We start from the raw sequence: 16,581 nt of genomic DNA, 5'->3' as shown, positions 1-16,581 counted from the left end.
ATGTGGATGGGTGAAACCAGTGGTATACATTCTTTGGTGAAAGCAGCCGTATACATTCTTTGGTTAAACCAGTGGTATATATTCTTTGGTTAAACCAGTGTTATGCATTCTTTGGTTAAACCAGTGTTGTGCATTCTTTGGTTAAACCAGTGGTTTACATTCTTTGGTTAAACCAGTGGTTTACATTCTTTGGTTAAACCAGTGTTATGCATTCTTTGGTTAAACCAGTGTTGTGCATTCTTTGGTTAAACCAGTGTTATGCATTCTTTGGTTAAACCAGTGTTATGCATTCTTTGGTTAAACCAGTGTTGTGCATTCTTTGGTTAAACCAGTGGTTTACATTCTTTGGTTAAACCACTGGTTTACATTCTCTGGTTAAACCAGTGGTTTACATTCTTTGGTTAAACCAGTCGTATATATTCTTCAGGGGATTACCTGTAGATGTGACGTACTATGAACGTACAAAATGATCAGTATTGTGTATCAGAAGAAGGAAGCGGTATGTGGATAACTAAGTAATATTTTCCATCTTTCTTTCCAGAACCTTGTCTTGAAATGGAAATTCGACGGACACGAACTGTTTGGGCGATGGCCTTTTTGATAGCTGGTATGATGCTACAGTATACTCAGAGCTCTACAACACCAGCTTCAACAGTACCTCAGACGACGACCACAGCAGCAGCCACCACAGCTGAAGTAACGACAACAGCAGCTGCCACCACAGCTGATGTAACGACAACAGCAGCTGCTACTACTGCTGATGTAACGACCACAGCAGCTGCAACCACGACTGATGTAACGACCACAGCAGCTGCCACCACAGCTGAAGTAACGACAACAGCAGCTGCCACCACGGCTGAAGTGACAACAACGGCAGCTGCCACCACAGCTGAAGTGACGACCACAGCTGCTGCCACAACAGCGGAAGTGACGACCACAGCAGCTGCTACCACAGCTGAAGTAACGACCACAGCAGCTGCCACCACGGCTGAAGTAACCACCACTGCTGCTGCCACCACGGTTGAAGCAACGACAACAGCAGCTGCCACCACAGCTGAAGTAACGACCACCGCAGCTGCTACCACGACTGATGTAACGACAACAGCAGCTGCCACCACAGCTGAAGTGACAACAACAGCAGCTGCCACCACGATTGAAGTAACGACCACAGCAGCTGCTACGACGGCTGAAGCAACGACAACAGCAGTTGTCACCACAGCTGAAGTAACGACCACAGCAGCTGCTACCACGGCTGAAGCAACGACAACAGCAGCTGCTACCACGGCTGAAGTGACGACCACATCAGGTGCCACCACAGCTGAAGCAACGACAACAGCAGCTGCCACCACAGCTGAAGTAACGACCACAGCAGCTGCCACCACGGCTGAAGCAACGACAACAGCAGCCGCCACCACAGTTGAAGCAACGACAACAGCAGCTGCCACCACAGCTGAAGTAACGACAACAGCAGCTGCCACCACAGCTGAAGCAACGACAACAGCAGCTGCCACGACGGCTGAAGTAACCACCACTGCTGCTGCCACCACAGCGGAAGTTACGACAACAGCAGCTGCCACAACGGCTGAAGCAACGACAACAGCAGCTGCCACCACGGCTGAAGCAACGACAACAGCAGCTGCCACCACAGCTGAAGTAACGACCACAGCAGCTGCCACCACAGCTGAAGCAACGACAACGGCAGCTGCCACGACGGCTGAAGTAACCACCACTGCTGCTGCCACCACAGCGGAAGTTACGACAACAGCAGCTGCCACCACGGCTGAAGCAACGACAACAGCAGCTGCCACCACGGCTGAAGCAACGACAACAGCAGCTGCTACCACAGCTGAAGTAACGACCACAGCTGCTGCCACCACAACTGAAGTGACGACAACAGCTGCTGCCACCACAACTGAAGTGACGACCACAGCGGCTGCAACCACGGCTGAAGTAACGACAACAGCAGCTGCCACCACAGCTGAAGTAACGACCACAGCAGCTGCCACCACGGCTGAAGCAACGACAACAGCAGCTGCTACCACTGCTGAAGTGACGACCACAGCAGCTGCCACCACAGCTGAAGTAACGACCACCGCAGCTGCCACCACGGCTGAAGTAACGACAACAGCAGCTGCTACCACTGCTGAAGTGACGACCACAGCAGCTGCTACCACTGCTGAAGTGACGACCACAACAGCCGCCACCACAGCTGAAGTAACGACCACAGCAGCTGCCACCACAGCTGAAGCAACGACAACAGCAGCTGCCACCACGGCTGAAGCAACGACAACAGCAGCTGCCACCACGGCTGAAGTAACGACAACAGCAGCTGCCACCACAGCTGAAGCAACGACAACAGCAGCTGCTACCACTGCTGAAGTGACGACCACAGCAGCTGCTACCACTGCTGAAGTGACGACCACAGCAGCTGCCACAACAGCTGAAGTAACGACCACAGCAGCTGCCACCACAGCTGAAGCAACGACAACAGCAGCTGCCACCACGGCTGAAGTAACCACCACTGCTGCTGCCACCACAGCGGAAGTTACGACAACAGCAGCTGCCACCACGGCTGAAGCAACGACAACAGCAGCTGCCACCACGGCTGAAGCAACGACAACAGCAGCTGCTACCACGGCTGAAGTAACGACCACAGCAGCTGCCACCACAGCTGAAGTAACGACCACAGCAGCTGTCACCACGGCTGAAGTAACGACAACAGCAGCTGCTACGACGGCTGAAGTAACGACCACAGCAGCTGCCACCACAGCTGAAGCAACGACAACAGCAGCTGCCACCACGGCTGAGGTAACCACCACTGCTGCTGCCACCACAATGGAAGTAACGACAACAGCAGCTGCTACCACAGCTGAAGTAACGACCACAGCAGCTGCCACCACAGTTGAAGCAACGACAACAGCTGCTGCCACCACAGCTGAAGCAACGACAACAGCAGCTGCCACCACGGCTGAAGCAACGACAACAGCAGCTGCTACCACAGCTGAAGTGACGACCACAGTAGCTGCCACCACAGTTGAAGCAATGACAACAGCTGCTGCCACCACAGCTGAAGTGACGACCACAGCAGCTGCTTCCACGGCTGAAGTAACGACCACAGCAGCTGCCACCACAGCTGAAGTAACGACCACCGCAGCTGCCACGACGGCTGAAGTAACGACAACAGCAGCTGCTACCACTGCTGAAGAGACGACAACAGCGGCTGCCACCACAGCTGAAGTGACGACCACAGCAGCTGCTACCACAGCTGAAGTAACGACCACCGCAGCTGCCACCACAGCTGAAGTAACGACAACAGCAGCTGCCACCACAGCTGAAATAACGACCACAGCAGCTGCTACGACGGCTGAAGCAACGACAACAGCAGCTGCCACCACGGCTGAAGCAACGACAACAGCAGCTGCTACTACGGCTGAAGTGACGACCACAGCAGCTGCCACCACAGCTGAAGTAACGACCACAGCAGCTGCCACCACGGCTGATGTAACAACCACTGCTGCTGCCACCACGGCTGATGTAACGACCACAGCAGCTGCCACCACAGCTGATGTAACCACCACTGCTGCTGCCACCACAGCTGAAGTAACGACCACAGAAACTGCCACCACGGCTGATGTAACCACAACAGCTGCTGCCACCACAGCTGAAGTAACGACTACAGTATCTGCCACCACGGCTGAAGTAACAAGCACAGTAGCTGCCACCACGGCTGAAGTAACGACAACAGCAGCTGCCACAACGGCTGAAGTGACAACAGCAGCTGCTACCACAGCTGAAGTAACGACAACGGCAGCTGCCACAACGGCTGAAGTGACAACAGCAGCTGCTACCACGGCTGAAGTAACGAGCACAGTAGCTGTCACCACGGCTGAAGTAACGAGCACAGTAGCTGCCACCACAGCTGAAGTAACGACAACAGCAGCTGCCACCACGGCTGAAGTTACGACAACGGCAGCTGCCACCACGGCTGAAGTAACAACAACAGCAGCTGCCACCACAGCTGAAGTAACGACCACAGCAGCTGCCACCACAGCTGAAGTAACGACAACAGCAGCTGCTTCCACGGCTGACGTAACGACAACAGCAGCTGCCACCACAGCTGAAGCAACAACGACATCTGCTACGACGGCTGAAGCAACGACAACAGCAGCTGCCACCACAGCTGAAGCAACGACAACAGCAGCGGCCACCACGGCTGAAGCAACAACAACGGCATCAGCTACCACTGCTGAAGCAACGACAACAGCAGCTACCACTACAGCTGAAGCAACGACAACAGCAGCTGCCACTACGGCTGATGTAACGACCACAGCAGCTGCCACCACAGCTGAAACAACGACAACAGCAGCTGCCACAACGGCTGAAATAACGACCACTGCTGCTGTAAGTACGGCTGAAGCAACGACAACAGCAGCTGCTACCACTGCTGAAGCAACGACAACAGCCTCCGCCACCACGGTTGAAGTGACGACAACAGCAGCTGCCACCACAACTGAAGCAACGACAACAGCTATTACCACTGCTGAAGCAACGACATCAGAAACTGCCACCACGGCTGATGTAACGACTACAGCAGCTACCACCACAGCTGAAGTAACGACAACAGTAGCTGCCACCACGGCTGAAACAACAACTACAGCGTCTGCCACCACGGCTGAAGCAACGACAACAGCATCTGCCACCACAGCTGAAGCAACGACAACAGCAGCTGCCACCACGGCTGAAGCAACGACAACAGCAGCTGCCACTACAGCTGAAGCAACGGCAACAGCAGCTACCACTACAGCTGAAGCAACGACAACAGCAGCTGCTACCACGGCTGAAGTGACAACAGCAGCAGCTGCCACCACAACTGAAGCAACGACAACAGCAGCTGCCACCACGGCTGAAGCAACGACAACAGCAGCTGCCACCACGACTGAAGCAACGACAACAGCAGCTGCCACCACGGCTGAAGCAACGACAACAGCAGCTGCCACCACGACTGAAGCAACGACAACAGCAGCTGCCACCACAGCTGAAGCAACGACAACAGCAGCTGCTACCACGGCTGAAGTGACAACAGCAGCAGCTGCCACCACAACTGAAGCAACGACAACAGCAGCTGCCACCACGGCTGAAGCAACGACAACAGCAGCTGCCACCACGGCTGAAGCAACGACAACAGCAGCTGCCACCACGGCTGAAGCAACGACAACAGCAGCTGCCACCACGGCTGAAGCAACGACAACAGCAGCTGCCACCACGGCTGAAGCAACGACAACAGCAGCTGCCACCACGGCTGAAGCAACGACAACAGCAGCTGCCACCACGGCTGAAACAACGACAATAGCAGCTGCCACCACGGCTGAAGCAACGACAACAGCCGGTGCCACCACGGCTGAAACAACGACAACAGCAGTAGCCACCACGGCTGAAGCAACAACAGCAGCTGCCACCACGGCTGAAGCAACGACAACAGCAGCTGCCACCACGGCTGAAGCAACGACAACAGCAGCTGCCACCACGGCTGAAGCAACGACAACAGCAGCTGCCACCACGGCTGAAGCAACGACCACAGCAGCTGCCACCACGGCTGAAGCAACGACAACAGCAGCTGCCACCACGGCTGAAGCAACAACACCACCAGCCACAACACCGCTGGTCACAACACCTTCAGCCACGACCACTACTGTGGCCGCGACTACTACAGCAGCAACCACTACTACAGGTAATACAATTGATAGGTTAATTACTATTTTCAATGATGTAAAATTGACACCATATACAAAAGTGTAAAGTTGTATCTCAGATGGCTTTCTAGTATTGTCATAGAAACATACTTAATCTCCGTTTTCAAGTCTACGTATATACCGCCGGTTTTTAGTTATATGTTTTCCTTAATTCCTTACCCTTTTCTGTTACAGTCCCTCCGGTAAATCGTAAGTATTGTATTTGGTTAGTTTTCCTTTCTTAAGCTATTTCTGTATTTTTCTGTTCTGTGTGCTCTTAAAAGCAGTATGTAGCGGAGAATTATATTTATCTAAAATATGTCATACTTATAACTAATTTTTCAATTTCCATTTTTTTTAAATCATAAAATATCGTTTTTCATTTTGATACATTAAGTAGTTAAAATTATTATTTACCAAGCATTCTCCCAAATATATCATATTAAGTATAAAATCGGTTTATACCTGTACAGTGCTGTTGTTTTTCCGACAAACTCAGACTCTCTGTATCACTGGTCATATCTTTGTTACAGCCAACACTCAGCGAGCGACACTTATAATTGTGACGTTTCCTGTCACTACAACCGTTAACCTGAGTGACACGTCCTCAACTGAATACAATGCACTGAAGTCGGAACTCCTATCTGTGGTAGGTGGCGCCACTACCTGTATATCAGTTGTCTCTTTATTAAGAGAGTTCTGAATGATTAAATAAGAAAAGTACGTCTGATTCCATTACAATAGTATCAGTTACGTTTTTGAAACCATATTTAGTGGAGTTCGCTTTAGTACCAAAGTATAGTAACACCTTCTTGTCTCAGCATTAATGTATTAAACAATGTAATTTCGCTGAACATTTGACATTATTGCCATTTTATTTCTTTATTTTACAGCTGACATTGCAATACGCGAATATTCAAGGCTTTATACGCGTGGTAATCATACAAATTACGTAAGTAACCGTATTTTATACACAAATATGTTATAAAAAATTTCTTTTCGCATTATTTGTAGTATAACACAAAGGCTGTATGTCCACTAGGTATAACTGATGTCCAATTGTACACGGATAAGTCATTGTACACTAGGTATAACTGATGTCCAATTGTACAAAGATAAGTCATTGTACACTAGGTATAACTGATGTCCAATTGTACACTAAGTCATTGTACACTAGGTATAACTGATGTCCAATTGTACAAAGATAAGTCATAGTACACTAGGTATAACTGATGTCTAATTGTACAAAGACAAGTCATTGTACACTAGGTATAACCGATGCCCAATTGTACAAAGATAAGTCATTGTACACTAGGTATAACTGATGTCCAATTGTACAAAGATAAGTCATTGTACACTAGGTATAACTGATGTCTAATTGTACAAAGATAAGTCATTGTACACTAGGTATAACTGATGTCCAATTGTACAAAGATAAGTCATTGTACACTAGGTATAACTGATGTCTAATTGTACACAGATAAGTCATTGTACACTAGGTATAACTGATGTCTAATTGTACACAGATAAGTCATTGTACACTAGGTATAACCGATGTCCAATTGTACACAGATAAGTCATTGTACACTAGGTATAACCGATGTCCAATTGTACACAGTTAAGTCATTGTACACTAGGTATAACTGATGTCTAATTGTACACAGATAAGTCATTGTACACTAGGTATAACTGATGTCTAATTGTACACAGATAAGTCATTGTACACTAGGTATAACCGATGTCCAATTGTACACAGATAAGTCATTGTACACTAGGTATAACCGATGTCCAATTGTACACAGATAAGTCATTGTACACTAGGTATAACTGATGTCTAATTGTACACAGATAAGTCATTGTACACTAGGTATAACATTTATTAAATACCTAAATCAATGAACAACTTTTTAACAGGTCTGGAAGTTTGATTGTGAGGCACGAGGTTGTCACAGAAAACACAGAGGCGGCGGCTACCGGCGTAACTAATGCTGTATCAGATATCGGAAGTCAAAAAAACACCTTCCAGCTGAGTGGTCAAACTGTTGCAGCGTCCACCGTCACCCTTTCGCAGCCTGGGTCATCAGGTATGTATTTCAACATTTTTATGACGTTAGCCATTGCCAGTTATAGGGAGAACCTTATGGATATATACCCATGCATAAGTCCAAACTTAAAAACAAAGAAACAAACAAAAACAAAAAATCAAAATGTTTCTTTCGAATCCACTTTCTAAAAGAATATTGATACATATCTATGGCATTTAACATCTATAGCCATAAAAAACTGACATGACATTCATATCAACTATAAATGATATTAGACCATAGTTAACGCAATCATTGTATAATGCCATCGACATTAGGTTGAATACCGCTGATCGTTGAATGAAGAAACCTGTTTGTGTCATAATAAGAAGCCATCCAGCCTGCATTTTGTCTCAATGCTGGTGTATCTCGATAACTATAGTACGATTGTGTAATTTCTTATGAAGTTTAACTTGGTTGATATGTGTCTCAGTATTTATTACAATGATTACATTAATATAATAAGAGTGAAACTTAACAAAATTACATAAAACGACATTACGATTTTCCCCGAAAAAAGGAGGACATATTGACACGTTTCATTTGTTTACAGACATTACTATCACAGCGGGGACTGACAAATGTACGGTTTTCTCCCGAACGTTCACCTGTTCCAGCGGTTACTTGTGTCAGACAGTCAACGGAAACGCACAGTGTGTGTAAGTACTGGTTTGTGTGAATTTGACACCCACAAGGTTATCTGTAAGGGATTTCAAAACCAGTTGGAATGCAATTATTCAGAATCATGTCTTGTGTTATTCTGATTTCGAATTACTCTCTCAAATAGAAAATGATTTTATTCAGATAATATGTACATGTACTTACATGTACTCTAGAATGCCTAACATTGCCAAACATTGCCAAACAATGCCACACATTGCCTAAAATTGCCAAAAAACTCCAAACGTTCCCAGATAATGCCAAACATTTCCAAACATTGCCAAACATTGACTGTTGTTTTACACTGCCTGTTTATGTTTTCATGACGCTACCTAGATACACTTCCATCTTTTCATGCACGTGCCAGTGATATAATCACCGATCATATCCTATTGTCATTATTCCGTAATGATACCATTCAATATGTCATAAGATATGTATCCATTACATAATATTATATTTACATAGCAAACTAATTTTGTTTCTTTCACTAATTACAGATTATCAGAGACATCTGGTAAGTGTTATTCGACTTAAACTAAAATATCCCGCGAAATTGAAGTCTTTATTGAAATCTTAACCAAATCAAAACTTACATTTAAATTCCTTTTAAAGTAAGCACTGTGATCGAAGCACGTGCAGGGTAATTAAACCAATTTGATACTGAAAGCAAAAAGTTATTCAATGAAATACAACTACAGGATCATAATATAAAGTTATAATTTTGAATTCATATAACAAACTTTTAAGGTTTACATTCTTATAAGCAGTTAATTAAATAACTGTCGTTGAAATGTATTTGTGTCTATTTCAGATGGATTTGACCTAGTTGTAGGGCTTGGAGTAGGAATACCTGTCGCATTCCTTGCGATTCTTATCGGTGTTATCGTGTGTATATACGCCAAACGTTCTGGTCGCAGAGGTAGCAAAGACCTGGAGAGCTTAGACAGGTAGGCAGTGAAAAACACACACACATACACAAGCTTCACAGTGCTCAACAATCTACCGACTGTTATTTCAACGTCATTGTCGTCAGATCTTTATCTGATTTCTAAAATGGTCACAATTACTTAATCAATTGTATTGAAATACAGCTTGTCGATGACCTTGGTATAATTGCTCGGACGTCAGAGGCAGCACACTGTTATGTAAATGTTTGTATAATCATTTGATTAAAATAACATCAACATTGTTTTTTTTCCAGAACTCTCGATGCTGGTATGCACTATCCTTCTGGTATCGCTCCTAAGTTCAACACCTGGGGGCGACCTGCCTACTATCATCCCGGAGGCTGGCAGGACCCAGACTCCGACTCAGAATCTTCCGACAACAAAAAACGAACCAGACGAGAAGCTGATTTGTACCAGGGCAGAGATTTTTATGGTGAGCTAAACAAGAAACTGACTTTTTTTTTTTATTATGTGCTCTTTTTGAAAAAAAAAATCAAATTTTACTTATAAAGCGTTTAAATTTGGTACAGTAAAGTTTCGGATTTATTACTGCTATTAATTGAATGCAACAGTCTTAGTTCTCATACATTTTAATATTGTGAAATAATGCATTCTCTTGGGGATCGCTTCGACACTTTTCAGAAAATGTTTTCGCGTTCGTGGATAGATATAGCTCAAAGAGATCTAATTACACTTTAACAGTTTGTGGACATGTCTTTGTTGATTATGACGAGTACCACCGAAATTACGGAATCCCCCAACTCCCCCCCTCCCCACACACACACCCACAATATAATAAAAAAAATGAAAATTAAACATTTTACAGTATAACTCCTATTACTGAAAGTGGTATGACTGCTATGTTTTGATTACACAGATGTGTAGTAATTGTTTTCTTTACATTTTACAGCGTACGATAATCCAGACACTTCAAATTTCTCCTGGGATTTTATGTACCAATATGTAGACCCTAAACAAAAGGTAAGCCATGAAGACGTCATCATCACGCCTTCTAACTATATCCGCCTCATAGGAATTTTCATCTTAAGTAACATAAGCTATTAAAAAGAATGCGAGATTTTCAAAACAGAACTTTGCAAATATATATTTTTTAGGTTTTAATTCTTTTTAATGTCGCGCAGTTTAAATAAAAGTACAGGTTCGTATTTTAACTTGTTATATCTAACCATAAGACATCTGTATCATCCTCAAATTATCTTGATGAAGATAATTTAATAATGAAAATTGTTTACATCAAATAAATAAGGCATTAATTGGTGACCTTGTAAATGTGTTACTCTTTCTTTCAGTCAAATCTGTTGACAGCTTTCAATATATCGATATCGAGTTCGCCTTTCTAGGGCGATATATTCATGTTTATAATACCTGTGTTGTATATTTCAGTATAAAATACAGAGACCTAATACGGAGTTATCGCCTAATCCTATGTATGTGGTAAGTAATACAAACAATCAGTTGATTAACATCCATTGTGCTAGGCCAGCAGTACTATCGTGAATATCGTATGACGTGGTATTACGACAACATAAGATATCTATCGTTCCTGATTTGATAATACCATTGTTAAGGCTTTGTGTTGGAGATATTTTACCCCGATTCATTGGAATCATTAGAATCGGTAATTGAATTAACATTGGTTGTGATAAGAATGTCCAACTTTTGGTATTAAATGTTTAAACTTGTGTTGTTGAACATTAACCTATATTTACAAAGGCTTGATATTTTCATAACCTTTCTTATTATTTTTTCTCTTTACAGAAAACATAAATATCACTGTTTATAGAATGTAAAGGCTTGCCAAATATACTATGGACATTTCCCAGTGGACGCTCAGAGGTCTGTTTCGACTGTTTCAAGTGTCGCTACTGTAAGATGGCAGGGACGTGAACAAGTACTGACGCAAAATCACGTCCAGTTCACAGGAAAAAATCTTCTTGTAACAAGACAGACTCTTCTAAGCAAGAACACAACTTATGAGAAAAGAATATTTCGTGCTGAAAAAGGGATAAACTGGTTGCTTTATAAGAAGTGATTTTTCGTGCTCAAGAAGGGATGGTCTGTGCTGTCCGTGCCGTTTTCTTTAGTCCTCGGTACTTAAAGGTTTACATGTACATCTTATCCTGGGCTGGAACCCATATGCATAATATATTGACCTACATTTATTTGTTGAAATAGAAATATGTCTCATGTATATTTCTGAAGAACTTTTATCATGTCTTGCATATTTTGTACAGAAAAGAAGTTGTTTAAGTGAATATGAAATGTATTGTGTTCATATTGTTAAACATACAATTAGATGAAAATCTATTCACTCCTCATTTCACTACAGTACCAGCATTGTGTTATTGTTAGTTGTTTGTTTGTACTTCAAACTACCTTTAAACTCATTAATTCTCATGACATTTACCTTAAATTATAAAAGATATTTCATCGAGAAAGCTGTATTGTAGTACAATTGATATTTCATTTTCGACCAATTGATTGTTTGTTTATGTTGTATGTTTTATTTGCATAATCAAATCGACACACGTTTACCTACAGCCAATCAAACCGGCTCTAGTTTCACTTCAGCCACCCAAATCGGCCATAGTTTCACTACTGCCAATCAAAACCTCAATGTGTGATAACAAATAGTCATTTCATTTTTCACATTAAAATCAGTATTGTATATAGTGTGTTCCTAATGCCAGTACTAGTAGATAGGATTTATCAATATACATATGTATTTAATATTTACATATATATATAATACAATATTGACCGAGTTTGGTGACCTTTTATACGTTCATTAGGAGGGATGTTCAGTAAATGTTAAGTATGTGTTAAAAATCAGGTAGATATACTCAAACGCCAAACGCACATTTCCCTTATCATTGATCCAGCATTGTTTGCATATTTGTGTTAACTTTCATTTCGAAATACAAAAAAAAAAAAAAAAAAAAAACAGAATTCATATTATTGCATATGTTAATTTTATTGGACGGGTTTGGAGTGAATGAAGTCGCATCGACTTAGTGAATACAACCGAAAGGACGTTTTTAGGGAGTTTTTAGGAGAAGTGAAATTACGTGTTCAATGTGTGCAGTAGTTCAATCTACTTGTTGAATGTTTAACATAATATTTATGTTATCTATGCAAGTGTGATGTGTGACAATTAAGCTATTAATATTCTATGAATATCAATGGTGTAAAAGTTTGAGGAGGGCATATACTGTAAAACTGTAAAATTCATCTTTGTAATTAAATTGATATAAACAGAAATCAAGCAAATTATTAATTTGCTGCTAAATGTGTGATAAGATTTCAACGTAAACACAGAAGTGAAGGATAACCTAGCTTCAACATAGGAAATCATTATTACTTGGTAAAAAATGCGTATTTTGATAATAATATCAAATAACAGTGCTAAGAAATAGAGATACATTACTTCTGTTATGATTTCTCGTATATTTGTGCTGAACTTTTGCACCTGAATATATTTTCTGACGTGAAGTCACTTCGGAGACAAAGTGTCCCGAAATTCTAAAATTGTGTGGTATCGGCCAGTATATGTGATACACATTAAATAGTGTTAAGTGTATGGATGTAAATGATGTGAATGTGATTACATGAGTGTGAGTGTGTTACAAATGAGTGTTATGATATGGATATAATCTAGTAATAAAACTATTGTTTTAGGTTAAGTATGAAATATCAGCAAACATGAATATCTTTTTATATATTTTATATCATCTTATCATGTTTTAATAAAGAGATAATATATTTTTTTCAATTGAAAGCGATTTCTTTTACTTATTTACATAACTAAAACCAGTTCCTTGTATTTGGAATGTTAGAATTACTGCGAAACACGCCGCATTGGCTGTTTACTTTGGTCCCAAAACTGTGAAACGGAGTGTATTGCGGTATTTCTCCTCTCCGTCCGTCCGTCCGTCAGTCCTTTCCTACATATGTGAAAATTTGTCAGCGTTACAGCCTCTTTATACATGAAGGGATTATTTTCGAACTTCACACGCTTATGTTTTAGTTTCATGGTTGTTAGGTCAATGTTTGGGCAAGGTCAAGGGGTCCCTTTTTTCTTTTCTTTTCTTTTTTTTTATTTAGAAATATTGTAGATTATGACATGACAGTAAAATAGATTGTAGGTGAAAGTAGGGATTTATTTGTTTGTTCGTTTGGTTTGGTGTTGTTTTTCCTTTAAAAGATGTAGGTTGATGAAAATATGGGGACGTTTTATGGTTGCCATAGTGATCTTATTGAAAAATGTACTATTGCTTTGTGTGACATGACGCTGGACGTGTGTGATGCTGCTTAGTTTGCCTGTTGATACCGTTGTTGTATACCTTGTTCTCATTTAAGAACGTGACATTACGGTTTTATTCTCCATGCACTTTTTCAGGATTATCCATGTAAATCTTTCTTTTCTTTATATTTTGCCATAGTTTTATGGTATTTGAGTTCGAATTATGTTGCCATATTGTTATTTTTTGGATGTGTTTTTTTGCGTGTTGAATGTGTTGAGGTTTGCGCTATATGATGTAATTGTATACCGAATTTTGGTTTAATTTGGTCTTAATGCAAAAGTGAAATGTTCACGACCACGCCGACACCACCTGAAAGTTACCCCATACTCTCGCTTTCGCAACTTTATGTCGAATGTGAGACAAAAACTGAAGGGAACTCAGAGGAAGCCAATAAATGCTTGTAGTGACGGCAATTATAAGATATTAACTAAATAAAAGTTTGAACGTATCTCTATACTGTTAACACAGCATAACGAAGTATGTTACCCTGTAAATACTCACAATATACGATAGTCACGAAAAATGTTTTACAGCTTCAACATACCACTAGTACAAAATATAATGCATCTGAGGACACAAAATAAAAAACTATCATTGCATCAGCACTTGAGGACATCAATGTCATATCAAATAGTACATAAAGACACCACACTGTTAACACACAACGATAGTATATCTATGACCTAAACAAAACAATAGGGCTTTGTATACCACGGCATTGACAAAAGAAGGTAACTTATATAAATATATATATAAGAAAATATATGAAGAAAACGGTATACCTCAAATTCAACGCAACAACAAATTTTTTCAAATGTCATTACATATTTCCGTTTAATCGGAAAACTTTAAATGTAAAGTCAAATATAATCAAACTACAGAATCGTTAATTAGATATCGAGAAATAAATGTATATCACAGTGTCAAAACCAAAAAACTTAGGGATCCAGTATATACGGGGGAGGTCCGTATCCTTATCATTAATAGGCAATCTAAATGATTGCAATACCGAAGCATGTTTGGCTAGTATTTTGTGTTTTGGAAGACTGCATAATATATAGGTGGGGATTCTTTCGTTATCAAGGAAGCCCAGTTATTTTTATATACAGGAAAATGTTATAATGTTCGCAGACAAGGATAATGTTATTGGACGTCTTATCAACAGGCACAATAACATACATGTCACGTAAATCTAGAGGTGTTGAGTTAATATCACGATCGAGGAAAAATGACCTGCCAAGTTTGTATGGTCTAGCAACTGTGAAAGATAGGGATATTGAGAAGCTCAACCTTTAAAGTTTTATGTCAGTTTCTCATAAAGTACAAATCAAACCAGGGATATAGTTACATTGTAGTGCGAAGACCAGAACCTATCAAATATATACATATATACAAAGGATTGTAACGACGACATCCAGAACCAACATATTATATGTGCCTTCCTGAATGCCTAGGGAACCATTAATCTTTATGTGTAGGCGTCTTCAATGCAACTTCTTCTCGTTACATTTATTCTAAACACCAGAGACAAAATATGTAAATAAGGTATAAATGACTCTCATAAAGTTTAACCAGTGCAATGTATATCTTCGAAGTGAATATAATCAGCCATAAAGACAGTCTTTAAACGATAATCATTGCAAAACACGTATTGTAAAATATCAGACGATTTACTCTTTCGCCCGTGGAAAGTGATTTTCAGATTAATGTCATGTTCCAGTGAGTACTATAAGCTATGATTTCTCCTGGTATATATTTTACAATTCATCAGTATTTAGACATGACATGGACCTATGTATACGAATACCGCTTATGCTATCGATTACGATGACTTAAAAATGCAGTATTTTGAGAAATAAAGAGGATATACATTTTGCTATAATTTGCAATTTCCAGAGTCTCATGTACTAACAATGTCAACTTTTTCATCTGATTTTTCTTACAAGAATGTTCACACTAACGTATATGATTAAATGATCACACGAAGACGAAGACAACAAAGGTCCTTTCTTCTGATTCAGAATACACATATATATACTGAGGTTGAAAATCGAGTTTATGCCTTTACAAATAGACAAACAAAACCAACATAGTATTTGTGTCTTCCTGTATAGCTGAGGAACCATTGACCTTTAAATGTAGGCGTTTTCAATGCAGCTTCCTCTCGCTCCATTAATCTTCTATCATCGGAGACTGCACAAATCTTAAAGCTGTTGTTAGATTGCACGGATAGACAAGTTTTTCCACATTATCTACATTTTTATCTATCATTATGCTTTCAAAATAAAGTACATTGATTAATTCATTATTTAATACGTAGAGAAACATGAAACATTTTGGACATCTACAGAAATTGCATCAGCGACGTCTTAAGTGGAAATAAATCAGACTATATTAAAGTATGATATAACTTTATAGCTTTCAAGCTCAATCTCTGTGAAATATAATCATTTTTGCACCATTTATTATTTTTTTCTTATTTTGTATTATTACTATGTCATGGTGATACGAACAAATCTGGTACCTTTGTTGTGTTGGTAATTGAAAGTTATTCGTCATCTTACTTTTTAAATCAATCGAGTAGTAAATGCATGTGTGATATGAAAACAGCAACGCCTATAAATTATGCGAAATCATGGGCGGGGTTGTTTATACTTAGAGAGATAACAGACATTTGAACAAGAAATTTACTGATTACGTCATGCCCTTCCCTTCATGGTGTATCCGGCAAGTTATAGTCCAACCCTTGTTTATGAAGACTGGTATTCAGAAAGAGCAAGAAAAAGCTTATACATATATTATCTTCCAGAAAATAAATGGATACTATTGTATC

The 16,581-nt window shown here is 40.8% G+C and overlaps 1 protein-coding gene across 1 annotated transcript; it reads left to right on the top strand.

Annotated features, from left to right (window-relative positions):
• On the top strand, positions 1 to 12,078 carry LOC132543695 (mucin-2-like). Its single transcript, XM_060207214.1, has 17 exons — positions 1 to 22; positions 542 to 631; positions 1,457 to 3,469; positions 4,094 to 4,553; positions 4,689 to 5,386; positions 5,423 to 5,728; positions 5,925 to 5,939; positions 6,263 to 6,378; positions 6,623 to 6,681; positions 7,644 to 7,813; positions 8,367 to 8,472; positions 8,974 to 8,990; positions 9,288 to 9,423; positions 9,678 to 9,856; positions 10,334 to 10,404; positions 10,828 to 10,878; positions 11,986 to 12,078. The coding sequence occupies exons 1-17, from the start codon at positions 1 to 3 to the stop codon at positions 12,076 to 12,078; spliced, it is 4,602 nt and encodes a 1,533-aa protein (XP_060063197.1).
• The last annotated feature ends 4,503 nt before the right edge of the window (positions 12,079 to 16,581 follow it).

This window comes from Ylistrum balloti, unplaced genomic scaffold, assembly GCF_031769215.1.
Source record: "Ylistrum balloti isolate Yb309-2 unplaced genomic scaffold, AGI_CSIRO_Ybal_v1 Utg369762, whole genome shotgun sequence".
In the NCBI taxonomy this organism is placed as follows: Eukaryota; Metazoa; Mollusca; class Bivalvia; order Pectinida; family Pectinidae; genus Ylistrum; species Ylistrum balloti.
Note: the sequence above shows the minus strand (reverse complement) of the source record. Positions and strands in the feature narration are given on the sequence as shown.